This window comes from Danio aesculapii, chromosome 20 (assembly GCF_903798145.1).
Source record: "Danio aesculapii chromosome 20, fDanAes4.1, whole genome shotgun sequence".
Lineage (NCBI taxonomy): Eukaryota > Metazoa > Chordata > Actinopteri > Cypriniformes > Danionidae > Danio > Danio aesculapii.
In genome coordinates this window covers 48495177-48511468 of record NC_079454.1, presented here as the reverse complement: position 1 = coordinate 48511468, position 16292 = coordinate 48495177, and the positions used below count along the sequence as shown (strand labels likewise).

Genomic DNA, 16292 nt, shown 5'->3' with positions numbered 1-16292 from the left:
GTTTACAGGGTCAATGCACATTAATAAACATTACTGTAAAATGTGCCAGAATTAGCCAAGAATGGCTATTTTTTATCTGTAGACGCCTGACAGAATGTTAAAAAGTCACACCTAAAATAAAGCACAGAATAATAACATAAAATACATTTTGATATATAAAATACAATTAAAAAGTAAAAAACAACAGACTGATGGCAGCAGAAAAGGACAAAAGTGTCAGGCATACAGTACTAATGCTGAAAATGCTGATTTATCACTAACCAAATTTTAACATGAGACTGAAAAGAACGAAAAGTAAGTGATCTAATTGTTGGTGGAGTTCCATTCTCTAGCGGTTTCACTGACAATACCGACTGACTAAATTAACTTTTTTTTGAGAGGAATAATACAATCCCCTCTTTCACCACCTCTAGTTGCAGTCGTTCTAACTTTCACAAACTGATTTAGTGGTGAAGTCGGGTTATGTAAAGTCTTAAAACATTAAACAGATATGTACATTTTCCCAACTACGCAGGTTGTATTTCTTTAATATTGAATAATGGTGAAATTGAGCTGATCTTATCAAGGATTTTTATAGATTGTTTGTATAAGGATTCAAGTGGTTTCAAAGTAGTAATGCTGGCTTGGGACCAAGTGGTTAAACAATAAGTAATATGAGAAATGGTCATGGAGTGATAATAGTTTAGGGCAGCCTCACATGACATCTGATCACGAATAAATCTAAAATTTGCTACACTGAATCTGACCCAGTTACAAACCTTTTTAACCTGTGAGTTAAATGATAGCTTTGAATCTAACAAAACACCAAGGTACTCAGATACAACTTGTAATCTTTCCCCTGATACAAATACATCTGGTACTACACTTAGTACTTTAGTTCTTAAGTTTAATTCTTTTTAACTTCTGGAAATGCCACTAAAATGGTCACACAGCAAAATAGACACCGTTTGGTTAATGGTTCCACATACTATTCATTTAACAGTATATTTAGGTTAAAAATAAAGTGTTTCTGTTTGTATACAGGTATACACGGTAGGCTACAAGGTTGCGTAAAACATTTAGTGAAACTTCCACCGTCATTATGCTGGAGTTAATTCCCACACGACTCCATAAATCTTAACCCAAATACACCATGTGGGCTTAAGTAATAAATGATCTACATGCAACAATTAGCTTACTTTGCCGAAAGCACATACTGTCAGCTTCAACTGAAATAAGTTCAATTATTAACCTAAATAAATTAAGATCCATTTTCAAAAGGACCAACTAAAAAGTGACTAAAATTTGTAAATAAAATTATTAGATGTTGTAAAATCAGATTTTTGTTTCAATGTAATATAACCTGATGATTCAATATTAGACGGCTATCTTATCATCTTTTTATTAGCTAATGTTAATGTCCAGAAACAAACTAATAAGCTTAAATATAGACATGTTAATTCATATTCCCAAATAATTACATTCCTACCTTGGTGAGTGGTGTGTACAGCTGTTTTCTTACTCGCAGAAAAGACGACAAGTGTTGTAAATATCCGACGACGATCCTCCATGTTTGTTTTTGCTATTAACGTGCACTGGCGGGCTTTTCTGATATAGGCGCGAATTTATACGTACTGGCGGTGGCTATACAGAATTTAAAAATAAATTACAATAAATGTTAAAACAAGAAGGTCGCAGGTTCGAGCCCCGGCTGGGTCAGTTGACATTTCTGTTTGGAGTTTGCATGTTCTCCCCGTGTTCGTTTGGGGTTTCCCCCACAGTCCAAATACATGCGCTATAGGTGAATTGGGTAACGTTAAGCTAAATTGTCCATAGTGTATGTGTATGTGAATGAGAGTGTATGGGTGTTTCCCAGTGATGGTTTGCAGCTGGAAGGGCATCCGCTGTGTAAAACATATGCTGCATAAGTTGGTGGTTCTGTGGTGACCTGATTAATGAAATGACAAAGACAAAAAGAAAATTAATGAATTAAATTTTTTCCCCAAACAAAAATAAATATACTTTTATTTCATCTAGTTCCAAAAGCAACATTTCTTATAACCTACTGTAGTTTTACTTGATGTAAAATATAATAGAAATCAATATAGTCTACGGCAAAATCATTAAACTAATTTACTAAAGTTAAGATGAAAATACACAATAAAACGCTAAAATATTAAAACAACAGCAGTATCTCCAAAGCTGCCACAAAGAACAAATTATATATTGTATAACAAATATAAACTCACCTATTTGCCTTCAGAAATGCCTTAATCCTTCGTGGCACAGATTCAACAAAGTACTGCAAATATTCCTCAGAGATTTTGCTCCATATTGACATGATAGCATCACGCAGTTGCTCCAGATTTGTCAGCTGCACATCCATGATGTAAATCTCCCGTTCCACCACATCCCAAAGGTGCTCTATTGGATTGACATCTGATGACTGTGGAGGCCATTTGAGTACAGTGAACTCATTGTCATGTTCAAGAAACCAGTCTGAGATGATTCACGCTTTATGACATGGTGTGTTATCCTGCTGGAAGTAGCCATCAGAAGATGGGTACACTGTGGTCATAAAGGGATGGACATGGTCAGCAACAATACTCAGGTAGGCTGTGGCGTTGACACAATGTTCAGTTGGTACTAATGAGCCCTAAGTGTGCCAAGAAAATATCCTTGGCAAAAATATGCTCTTCTGCAGACCTCAGTCGTAACAAGTTGCCTTTCCATCAGCTCCAACCAGTCTGGCCATTCTCCTCTGACATCAACAAGGCATTTGCGCACACAGAACTGCCGCTCACTGTATATTTTCTCTTTTTCAGACCATTCTCTGTAAACCCTAGAGATGGTTGTGTGTGAAAACCCCAGTAGATCAGCAGTTTCTGAAATACTGAAATACAGCCCGTCTGGCACCAACAACCATGCCACACTCAAAGTCACTTAAATCACCTTTCTTCCCCATTCTGATGCTCGGTTTGAACTGCAGCAGATCGTCTTGACCATGTCTACATGCCTAAATGCATTGAGTTGCTGCCATGTGATTGGCTGATTAAAAATTTGAGTTGACCAGCATTTGGACAGGTGTACCTAATAAAGTGGTCGGCGAGTGTATATATTTTTAAATCTGTGTAAGAACTACATATTAATTCATTTCTAATTCTTTCAATGATTTTCCATTGCATATAGTGAATTATGTGCTGGGTGTAAACAAAAAAACACACATACACTTTCAGACAAATTTAGGGGATGTTAGTTTATTGTAGCAGAATCATATGCAAACATACAAACTATGCTATACAAAAATACAACTAATAACTGTGCAAAAGTCCTTGTCCAGCTCGACTTGGAGATAATCTGAGGCACACTGGTTAAAACAAAAACAACGTAGCTGCAACATTCAAAAAAAGGCTTTAACAGAAGCGATGTGATGTGTACCTGAATAAATAAACTACCATCAATCATTAAAAAAACATGGTGTTAAGAAGAAGTCTCAATTTTCAGAGATGTTATATTGTTTGTTTGACTATTAAACCGACAAATTATATACAGGCCAAACTAGTAAAGTGCTTTTGAACCCAAAAATGATACAGCACATTTACAGTGCACTAAAGTTACGCAAGTAATGCACTAAGTGAGCAAATGTGACATTATTTTTAATGTGAAATGATACTGATGTCATTGAGGAGATTACAACAGTGGTGAATTTTTTCACTTGTGGAACCTCTTGCTGTTATTTTTAGCATGATCGAGGAGAAGCTGGCAGGGACTGAACTGGTTCCCATAGACCTCCTCAAAGCGCTTCATTTTCTGGATAAGTTTGTCTGCGCCGTAAGAATCCACGAAACGGAACGGACCTGAAATGCAGGAGAAAAAGAGGTTGCTACAGTTTACTTTGTATCTCCACAATTATCACGAGGCATAATGTGGTGTGCCTCAGGGCTCGGTGCTAGGCCCACATCAGTTACGATAAATCACTTTAATTACAAGGCGTGTGATATGTGCTTTACCTCCCAAGCAAGGCGGGAAGCCAAGTCCAAACACTGCTCCAATATCTCCCTGAATGGGGTCGGCCAGAATGCCTTCCTGTAGACACAACACGGCCTCGTTCACAAATCGAGACACGAGTCTGTACTGAATATCCTCATCGCTGGAGCTAAAGGCAAGGCAAAACAAATGTATTGATATAGCACGTTCCATACATAATGGTAATTATGTAATTCAAAGTACTTCACGTAAACAAGTATGTGAAATACTTAAATAAAATGACAACAAAGAATAAAAATGATTAAAAACAGATAAAACTCATTAAAAATGTGTTAAAACAGATTTTAAAGGAATAAAAATTGAATAAAGAGAGAAATATGAAGGGTTTCTAGTTGCAATACTTTGTGGAGTTAATCATATAAACCGGCTTACACAGCAGGGGGCGCTGTTAGCTTGAAGCTCTTGAGAATTTCTTCAGCTTCTGAGTTCACTTTCTTTTCTTTTGACTTGGCTCCGTACACATAACAACCCTTTCCAGACTTGCGTCCTGAAGTACACACAGACACTCAGAATCAGCAGTCAAATTGTTTAATGCATGTTATACTTTGTATTTAGTGAAATTTAAAATGATAATTCATTCATTGTTGTTAAAGGGATAGTTCACCAAAAATTGAAAATTACCTCATTATTTATTCTCCCTCATGTGTTTTAATAAACATGTTTCGTTTTTTCTGTTGAACACAAAAGAAGATGTTTTGAAGAATGCTGGTTGCTAGCAGCCATCAAAATCCATAGTAGGAAAAAACGCTACCAGCATTCTTCAAAATGTCTTCTTTTGTGTTCAGAAAAAGTGAAGGTTGAGTAAGTAATGATAGATTTATAAATTTTGGGTAAACCAACCCTTTCAATACTTACCCTCACACTATCCTTAAAAAATAAAATAAAATAAAATAAATAAATAAAAATAAATATATAAATATAAATCTCCGAGCCTGCAAACACTTCCAAAATGCTAGCTGGCAGAGTTTCTTTGTGGATGTTTTGTTTTTTAGCTACAACCCACTCATTTAGAGGCAGGAACCGGCGAACGTGCAACAACTTTAATCATAAGGTAAACACAAAATAAACCCTGCTGAAAAATCCAGCTTAAACCAGCCTAGGCTGGTTGGCTGGTTTTAGCTGGTTGACCAGCCTGGTTTTAGAGGGGTTTTGGCCATTTCCAGGCTGGTTTCCAGCCATTTCCAGCCTGGTCATAGCTGGTCAGGCTGGAAAATGACCATCTAAATCCAGCTAAAACCAGCTTGACCAGCCTGGTTTAAGCTGGACAAAGCTGGTTTTGGCTGGGCTTCCAGCCTGGCAAGGTGGTCAAGCTGGTTTTAGCTGGTCATTTTCCAGCCTGACCAGCTAAGACCAGGCTGGAAATGGCTGGAAACCAGCCTGAAAGTGGCCAAAACCCCTCTAAAACCAGGCTGGTCAACCAGCTAAAACCAGCCAACCAGCCTAGGCTGGTTTAAGCTGTTTTTTTCAGTAGGGAAAGTTTCCATCTGTAGCTCCTTCATGGGTCTCAACAATTGTAAACAATCACTCCATCAGGCTCGCTGCTGTTCTGCGGCCCTCAGCCCCGCCCACACCTGTTAACGCTACCAAGCTGACCAATCACAGAGCTTGTGCTACGTGTCGTTGAGAGGTGTGGTCAGCGTCAGCTTGATGGGTATGCGGCCGCGCGAAGGCAGCGCTGGACTAAACCAGAAGTATAAATCAGCCTTAACCCTGTTAATATGCTAAATTGTTCAATCTGCAAACTTGTTCAATATACAAAACCTCCAATCACATGTTTGGGTATTTACTTTCAAGACTTTGGATATTTTAATGCTACAGCTACTCACACAGAGCATTTAATGAGAGTCAGAAACGGAGAAAATGGTCAAATTACTTTTAAATTATTTTTATGTAAAAACCTAGATAACATTATACGTCATTTATACAACAATGCTTGCAGACAAAACATTTGATGAGTTTTGCATATTTGTTTACATAACCGCATAATGGGGACTGAAACAAGGGACGTTTTTGAAAACGCCGCCATTATCATTTCCATGTAAACGCCCCCAAATTTATTTTTTGGGTGTACCAGCCCTTTAAAGGCACGTTATGTAATTTTCAACACTAGAGGGCGTGTATTCACAACAAACAAAGGCGGCAGCACTTTTTATTAGACTAAATACATTTTAGGTTTCAGTTATAACGCTGCTCTGTGCAGACTAATAAAACACAACATATTAAAGCCTCGCTGCTGTTTTCCTGTTTAATATAAAACCAAAGCATGAACACACAGCACACACTCCGTCTCGAGTTAAAATCGCTTATTTCAAAGCATAAACACACAGCACACACTCCGTCTCACTAGTTAAAATCGCTTATTTCAAAGCATAAACACACAGCACACACTCCGTCTCACTAGTTAAAATCGCTTATTTCAAAGCATGAACACACAGCACACACTCCGCCTCACGAGTTAAAATCGATTATTTCAAAGCATAAACACACAGCACACACTCTGCTCACTAGTTAAAATCGCTTATTACTGTAGATTTGAACATTCATCGAAACATCTGAGATAACGCAAGTATATAAATCAGCAAAATATACAACAATGTTCTAGTAGTTTTTGCATATTTTAATGAAAATATTTGACATATTATGCCTTTTTTTGTCTGAACTTAATTATAACTTGGTATCGATAAGTGCGTTTACGTGGACACAAATCCTCAGATTTTAATACGAATAAGACAACACTTCGATTAAGACCTCAATCTGACTAAAGTCATAATCAAACTGTACACATATCAAATTAAGATGAAATTATATCGAATTATGTGGAGCATTCCTATTTTACTAGCACTATTGAAGTGCAGTACAGACTTGTTAACAGCTTAATCAAACCATTACCCTTTTATAGTACTTTTTGCGACAGGACGCACACATAGCAGCTGTCAGGTGTTTGACGACAAACAAATGAGAATGGCTTCGAGCAAGAGAGCAGATTTTGGGTGTAAGCGGGAAACGAATCCTGGAAGAAATTAATATTATGAAGTGCCTTGACTTTGTCGCAGGGGCATGAATGAAAAGTTAGTGAATGAAATGGCAGAGGTGGCCTGTTGCTTGAGAATTTGTATCCGTCGTCGTCTGTTTGCACGCATAGTGTGAGAGATTAACTGCAGTTGAATGTGTCGCAAAATTAAAAACAAAACGCCCAAAATCACATACGGTGCCATGATGAACATGAACTGTTGCGTGAAACGCCGGAGGAAACTAGCATTGAATGCTGAGCTGACGTAATGACGTTAATCGAACTATGTGCTATAACATGTAAAACGAGATCATGAAAGGAACATTTAAAAAGCAACTATTGTAAACAGTCATTCATTCATTTTCCTTCGGCTTAATCCCTGATTTAACAGGGGTCGCCACAGCGGAATGAACCGCCAACTATTCCAGCATATGATTTACACAGCGGATGTCCTTTCAGCTGCAATGCAGTATTGGGAAACCCCCATACACTCTCACATTCACACACATCGGCCAAATTAGTTTATTCAATTCACCTATAGCGCATGTCTTTAGACTGTGGGGGAAACCGGAGCACCTGGAGGAAACCCACGCCAACATGGGGAGAGCATGCAAACTCTACACAGAAATGCCAACTGGCCCAGTCAGGACTTAAACCAGTGACCTTCCTTCTGTGAGGCGACAGTGCTTACCACTGAGCCACCCATCTTCATGTGAACACTTTAGTCATATTATTGTCATATTCAGATTAAGGCAAAACTTTAGATTACTGATGTCCATGTAAAGTAGTCACTGTTCTGTAATCCCTAACTAAGAATTTATGGAGATAAAGCTGCATGTGGTTAAACTGATGTACCTTTGAAACCTTTTTGCACCATGGTCTTCAAGAAGTCAACATTTCCTCCTCCAAACCGCGCTCCAAAAGCCTTGCCAAGATCCTCTGCAACATGAGCCGCCACGTCAATACCGACCTCGTCAGCAAGTGTCGCTAAGCCCACAGGAAACCCGAATCCTGTTGTCAGGGAATCCAGTTTCTTGGGCCCGACTCCTTCCTTTCAGCCAAAGTGATGAGACAGGAAGATTAGAGTTGCCTCATATGATCAAAATAATTTTAAAGAGACACAGAAGAACAACTACTGACTAAACGCTTTATGAGAAAGAGCACCAAAACTAAGGAATTCATATTTGCATTGGTACAATTTCTTTTAATCAAAATATTTGCAACATAAAAATATATTAAATACTTCCTTTTACAAAATGTAACAAGACTACCAAGTGTAAATACTGTAGATAAATCTATTACATGATTGAACATGAATGATGTTGAGTAATAGAGTTTTTATTATGTCTAAAATATTCGAATTTACCGATATTGACCTCATGAAAAAATATAGAAAATACACAATTAACATTTCCCTTAATCTCACTTCTGTTTAATATTAGGATAAATATTGTTTACAGAATAAAAATAGTTTTTTTACAGGGAGAATTTTGGATTTCGCCACTGGCTTGCATGGTTCGGGATCTGTAGAGCTGCGCATCGTTGGATTTGCTCTTCAGTATTTGGACTCTCAGTAGTGATTATTAAACCACACTGAACTGAGCTAAACTGAACTGAAACACTGAAAACTGAACTACAATGTTCCTATTTACTGTGACCTTTTATGTGAAGCTGCTTTGACACAATCTACATTGTATAAGCGCTATACAAATAAAGGTGAATTGAATTGAATTTCCATTTATATAATTTCCTAATTCATGAAAATACTATTAACAGAGAAAAAATTATATATAAATTAGTATTATATATAAAACATTACAAACGTACACTACATGACAAAAGTCTCGTCGTCAATGCCGGTAGTAAGAGCAAAAATGAATAACTTGACTTCTAGTTGATCATCTGGAAAAGTTGCAGAAGTTAGATATTTCTGCTGAATCATCTGTTGAACTGCATCCCAATCATCACAAATACTGCAGAAGACCTACTGGAACCTGCATGGCCCCAATATTCTCATAGAAATCAGTCAAGTTTAATGAAGGAAAAATCATGGTTTGTTGGTTACATTCAGTATGGGGGTGTGCGAGAGATCTGCAGAGTGGATGGCAACTTCAACAGCCTGAGGTATCAAGACATTTGTGCTGCACATTACATTACAAAGCACAGGAGAGGGCAAATTCTTCAGCAGGATAGCGCTCCTCATACTTCAGCCTCCACATCAAAGTTCCTGAAAGCAAAGAAGGTCAAGGTGCTCCAGGATTGGCCAGCCCAGTCACCAAAATGAACATTATTGAGTATGTCTGGGGTAAGATGAAGAAGGAGGCATTGAAGATGAATCCAACGAATCTTGATGAACTCTGGGAGTACTGCAGGAACACTTTCTTTGCCATTCCAGATGACTTTATTAATAAGTGATTTGAGTCATTGCAGAGATGTATGGATGCAGTCCTCCAAGCTCATGATGGAGTCAGATACAATATTCATTCTGTTTCCACTGCAGCATGACTTTATATTCTATACTGGACATTATTTCTGTTCAGTGACAGGACTTTTGTCTAAGCAAAGTCAGACCTTACTGTCCTAATTAAATTTGTAAAAATAAAGGCATGATCATATTTTATTGTGGTAAAAATCAGCGCATTCTAGAGTGCTTTGCCTTTCATATAAGCCACTTCTTTTTTTTTTATAATTATTGTTCTGTGTTTTTCATCTTTATCTGATAGGACAGTAGAGAGCATTGACAGGAAAGCATGGGGAGCAGAGAGAGGGGAAGGATCGGCATAGGACCGCAAGGCGGAATCGAACTCGGGTCGCCGTAAGCAACGGAGCGCATGCGTCGACGCACTAACCACTACACCACTGGCACTGACTCATATAAGCCACTTCTGATACAAAATGATCAACTAGAAGTCAAGTTATTATTTCTTGTTCCTAAAACTTGGATAGGTGACAAGACTTTTGTCAGGTAGTGTGTAAACATAAAATATCATAACTCAGATATGAATGAAACCATAAATTTTGGTGTAGGAACTGCTGAAGTGAAGATTTATTGCATGGCTCAGTGCAGGAGAAACAAACTAATTTTGAGAAATAACCTTTCAAAATATGTATTGTAATTAATATCTGCATTTGCATATTGAGAAAGTGCAATAAATAAACACTTTAATGTGTATTGCAGATGTTTTCTTTAGATTAGACTGAAAAATAAAACTAACTTCACGAAAAGCATTACAGCCCAAAACATATGAGTTTACCTGAAGAATTCGAACTGCTTCAGCTAACATCGGCGCCAGACAACGAGTGGTGTAAAACCCTGGACCATCCTGTTGAAATGCACACTTGATCAGTAAATATGATACACAGATAATACAACAAAAGGTAGAGAACCAAAATGTGTTCGTACCCCCACCACTACGATGAGCTTCCCCTGTTTGAGTCCGATGGCCACGGCAGACGCGGTGGTGTCTTTGGAGGTTTTGTCTGTGGTGACGATTTCCAGCAGCTGCATTTTATCCACCGGAGAGAAATAATGCATCCCGATCACCTACATCAGCGAAGAAATATTCGGTAGAACTTTACAATAAGTAAATAAGTTGTATTAGTTAATGTATTTATTAACATGAACAAACTATGAGCAACACATTTATTACAGTATTTGTTCATGTTACTTAACATTATTTAATGAAAATACAGCCATACACTGTACATTGTTAGTTCATGTTAACTCACCGTGCATTAACTAATGTTAACATGCATGAATTTGTATTTTAATAATGCATTAGTAAATGCTGAGCTATGATTAATAAATGCTCTACATGTATTGTTCAGCATTAGCTCATGTGAGTAAATACATTAGATAATGAACCCTTACTGTAAAGTGTGACCAAAAATGTCATGACTCCTGGCTGATCGGCTGGTTCTATGTTTTGTTTGTTTGTACTAGCCACATGTTCCTTTGATTGTGCTCCTAATTGTTTCTCTCCACCCCCTCGTTCTCATTCATTTAGTTGATTTTGTTTCACCTGTCTTTGCTCATTTTCTCCTCGTTAGCTCCCCTATATATTCTCTTTTGTTTGTGCTGTTCTGTGCCAGATTGTTGTTTGCTTCTGAACCTGCAACATCCCAGATAGGTGAACTGAATGTTTTTAGTTAACCTTTTTCTGTTTGACTCCAGGACTCTCTCCCTACCTTCCCAGACTTTCTGTGTAGTCCATGGCTTGCCCGAAGTCATTGCTCTTGCGCTGCCTGAATTTATGCTGTCCTGGACACTGGCCTGGTTTTGACCAATTCACCTGCCTCTGTTTCTACTGGACAGTCTATTTTTTTGTTCCTGGTTATTTCCAGTCATTCTCTCCCAAACTATTCCAGCAAAGTCTGCAAGTATTTTCTTTTTGCCATTGTTGTTCATTTTTTTTGGACTAAGTAATTTTTTGTTCTTTCTATTAGACTGAAGACTGCTTGCTGAAGAGCATTTTGATTCCATTTGTTGAACAGAGTTTTTGTGTCTTCCCCGCTGAGACTGAGACATTGCCTTCTAAAGGATTTTTTTTTTTTTTCTTTTTTTTAATTTTGCACATGGACTGATCTGTCTGATTTTTTTTTTTGCCTTCTACAATAAATCTTTGTCTTCACCTGCATTTGGGTTTTTTTGTGTTACTGGCCTTGACAAAAAAATGCATTTGGAGATATAAATCAGAATTTAAATGACAAAATTACATTAATATAATTGCCACAAAAAATTTGCAAAACTGGAAAATATTTTTTTAGCATGCAAGCTCTTTTTTTTTTTTTCTTCGATGAGGGCCAAAAATATATTTTAATCTTCCACGATGATGATAAATAGACAATATATTTGTGTTTGTGTGTAACCTTTATTATAGCTAACATTAGTGTCTATACACATTTAAAGTCAGAATTATTTGCCCCCCTGAATTATTAGCCCCCTTATTTATTTTTCCCCAATTTCTGTTTAACGGAAAGAAGATTTTTTTTTTTTTTAACACGTTTCTAAACATAATAGTTTTAATAACTCATTTCTAATAACTGATTTTTTTTTTTATCTTTGTCATGATGACAGTGAATAATAATTGACTTGATATTTTTCAAGACACTTCTATACAGCTTAAAGTGACATTTAAAGGCCTAACTAGGTTAATTAGGTTAATTAGGCAAGTTATTGTATAATGATGGTTTGTTCTGTAGACTATCAGAAAAATATATAGCTTAAAGGGGCTAATAATTTTTACCTTAAAATGGCTTTTAAAAAATTAAAATCTGCTTTTCTTCTTGCCGAAATAAAACAAATAAGACTTTCTCCAGAAGAAAAAATATTATCAGACATACTGTGAAAATTTCCTTGCTCTGTTAAACATCATTTGGGAAATATTTGAAAAAGATATCAAAGGGGGGCTAATAATTCTGAATTCAACTGTATATATCTTATTATGTATATATTTTAATTACAGTTTAACTTATTTGTTTATTAATTATTCATTTTTTTTAATTTTCCAGGTTAGACTCCTTTGTATGCCGTATACCTGACCTGTTTGCTTGACCTGTAATACAAGACTTTTGCAAGTGACAATTCACAGACACACACTGATACACACACACACCTTCTCAGGCCTCTTGCTGGCAGCTGCAATGTCTTTTATGGGCAGAGCGGATGTGTTGGTGGCAAAGATACAGTGAGGAGGAATCACCTGCAGGAATCACAGGCTTTGTTAGTAGTGTATATTTCTATAAACGCAATAGGAGAGCTGTAAAACACACATACACGTAAATATATACACGCACACACAGAGACAGAGACAGATAAAAGCATACATACTGTACACACACACACACACACACACAGGTAAATACAGTATATACATACGCACGCACACACACAGAGACAGATAAAAGCATACATACTGTACACACACACACATAAATACTGTACATACACACACGCACACACACACACACACACACAGGTGAACTTACAGCCTCGACCTCCTTCAGCACTTTATGTTTTATGGCCAGGTCTTCAAACACTGCTTCGATGACCATGTCTGCTTTTTCAAAGCCGTGGTAGTCCAGCTGTCCCGACAGCTTTGACATAATGCCATCTCTCTCGAACGTCGTCAGACTCTTCTTTTTTGTTTTGTCATTAAGTCTGAGAATGAAACAGTGAGTTTGACAATATATTAATTTTTACATTATATTTAAATATACATATATACATATATATACATATATACATATACATATATATATATATATATATATATATATATATATATATATATATATATATATATATATATATATATATATATATATATACATACATACAGTTGAAGTCAGAATTATTAGCCTCCCTGGATTATTAGCCCCCCTGTTGTTTATTTTTTTCCGCAATTTCTGTATAATGGAGACGAGATTTTTCCAACACATTTCTAAACATAACAGTTTTAATAACTCATTTCTAATAACTGATTTATTTTATCTTTGTCATGATGACAGCAAATCGTATTTGACTAGATATTATTCAAGACACTTCTATACAGCTTAAAGTGACATTTAAAGGCTTAACTAGGTTAATTAGGTTAACTAGGCAGGTTAGGGTAATTAGGCAAGTTATTGTATAACAATGTGTTGTTCTGTAGACTATCGAAAACAAATATAGCTTAAAGGGGCTAATAATTTTGACCTTAAAATGGGTTCAAAAAGCTAAAAACTGCTTTTATTCTAGCCGAAATAAAACAAATAAGACTTTCTCTAAAAGAAAACATATTACAAGATATATATATTTTTAATGTTGGGGAAAGTTACTTTAGAAAGTAATGCATTACAATATTGAGTTACTCCCCAAATAAGTTGCGTTACTTAGTACTTTTTATGGTAAGTAATACTTTTGAGTTAGTTTTTCTGACCTGGCTGACACTTGATCTCTTTCAGAACTTGCAGGATTTTTTTTTTCTTTTTTTAAACAGAGGAGCTCTACAGTTAACAATGCACAGTATAGCCTACACCTACATTTACCTTCCAAAAAAAAAAAAAAAAAAAACACATAAAAAAATAACAATGTAGGATAATATTATCTTAACTTAACTTCTTTGACCCTCAAGCTATATGCCATATACAAGTCAGGTCAGAATTATTAGCCCCCCTTTGAATTATCTTTTCTTTTTTATATATTTCCTAAATGATGTTTAACAGAGCAAGGAAATTTTCACATTTTGTCTGATAATATTTTTTTCTTCTGGAGAAAGTCTTATTATTTTGGCTAGAATAAAAGCAGTTTTTAATTTTTTAAAAACCATTTTAAGGTCAAAATTATTAGCCCCTTTAAGCAATATTTTTTCTGATAGTCTACAGAACAGATTTATAAAATAAATCAGTTATTAGAAATGAGTTATTAAAACAGTTATGTTTTGAAATGTGTTGAAAAAATCTTCTCAAAAATTCAGGGGGGCTAATAATTCTGACTTCAACTGTATATAGATTAATAAGTGTACAGCAATGTGTTTTCTACCTTTGTACTTTTTTGTCTTATTAGTGAGGTAAAAATCACTGTCCATTCAGACAATCCCCTTTTCCCTTTTTTGATCCGTTCAGAATAATGAAAAAGGCTGCCATTTTGATTTCTGTCTGTTCCTCCATTCTGTCTGTTCCTGAGTGTGGGATTCAACGTGACTTTGTTCATTTTAATTCAGCTGTTTATTTTTTTATAAGCTAATTAAATAAACTAAAATGTAACTAGCATTACAATTTTTAAAAAGTAACTCAAATATTATTAATTTAATTTTATAAGTAATGCTTTACTCATTATTTAGAAAAGTAACATTAGTATGTAACTCGCATTACTTGTAATGCGTTACCCTAAACGCTGTATTAAAGTCTTAAAGTAAAAAATAATGCAATTCAATTCAATTCAATTAAGGCTTAACTTATCTTATTTACATTTTAGATTTATTTATTAAGAATATAATTACAAGTAGAACAAATCCCATATAAAAATGGGTAAATATATCTTTAACATACATAAAAATAAAGAATATTTAATATAAAAATAAAATAAGACACTTTTTTATTAAGCCTTATTTAAAATGTTGTCAAAAAAAGTTTGTGTGTATATATATATATATATATATATATATATATATATATAAATAAATAAATAAATAAATAAATAAATAAATAAATATATATATATATATATATATATATATATATATATATATATATATATATATATATATATATATATATATATATACACATATACTTTCCAAACAATGTACACATTAGAACATAGGTCTCAAACTGGATTCCTGAAGGGCCGCAGCTCTGCACAGTTTTGCTCCAACCCTAAACAAACACAGCTGATGCACAGCTGATGCAACTAATCAAGGTGTTCAAGATTACTAGAGACTATTAAGCAGGTGTGAGTTGGAGCTGGTTGGAGCTAAACTGTGCAGACCTGCGGCCCTCCAGGAATTGAGTTTTTTTAGGCCTGGAAATAATAATAAAAAAAATTCATAACATTTCTAAGCTTGCCATTTCTACTGTAACAATAGTCACAGCAGTTTATTTTAATCTCCTTTATCTGTTCTCTCATGGGCACACACAGAAAGAGATCACAGCACTGACATCTGGTGGCTCTCTGCTTTCATTGGTTCTTTCTGATGCTGTGGAGTGCAGCGCCCTCTGCTGTTTGAAAGTTATAAGTACCTAGGTACTTTTATTGATAATAAATTTAATTTTAATGACAATACTGAAAGACTAATATAGAACAGGCCAACAAAGACTTTTTTGTCTGCGCAAATTAGCAAAGTTTAATATTGATAGGACTCTTATGGTTGTTTTTTATGAGGCTTACAGTATGTAGAATCAATTTAACCATCTTCACTGATGCTTTGCTTCTTTAAAGGTGCAGTAGGTGATTGTCTTCAGAAATTTTTTTTGTTGTGCTGGTTGAAAGTCTCTTCACATTCCAATAGTACTGATTAAAGTAAATGACCTAACTGTATTTACTTGTATTTTTATATTCTGGGTAAGCATAAGACTAAAAAAAATGTTCATCCAATTAAAAATTGTCAGGCCGACAATTCCCTTAATTCTGATAAGTAGTCCAAACTGTCTATTAGCAAATGTAGATTTGTACAACTGCGCATCTCTGTTCACGCAGATCCGCCGATGCGCGTTCACGCGCGCCACGGTCACGTGGACACAAGTGACAACGTTAAAAAAAAATGCTGAATCAAAA

General features: G+C 35.6%; 1 protein-coding gene across 1 annotated transcript in view; it reads right to left on the bottom strand.

Annotated features, from left to right (window-relative positions):
- Window positions 1-3220: 3220 nt before the first annotated feature.
- hadhaa (hydroxyacyl-CoA dehydrogenase trifunctional multienzyme complex subunit alpha a) overlaps window positions 3221-16292 on the bottom strand; it is a 40022-nt gene continuing 26950 nt past the window's right edge. The window contains exons 13-20 of the mRNA XM_056481546.1: window positions 13025-13196; window positions 12652-12738; window positions 10440-10580; window positions 10291-10359; window positions 7892-8087; window positions 4399-4513; window positions 3990-4135; window positions 3221-3836 (exon numbers count right to left, since the gene is read on the bottom strand). Of these exons, the coding sequence (XP_056337521.1) occupies window positions 3691-3836; window positions 3990-4135; window positions 4399-4513; window positions 7892-8087; window positions 10291-10359; window positions 10440-10580; window positions 12652-12738; window positions 13025-13196 (1072 nt within the window). The 3' untranslated portion in view covers window positions 3221-3690. The remainder of the gene's footprint in view (window positions 3837-3989; window positions 4136-4398; window positions 4514-7891; window positions 8088-10290; window positions 10360-10439; window positions 10581-12651; window positions 12739-13024; window positions 13197-16292) is intronic.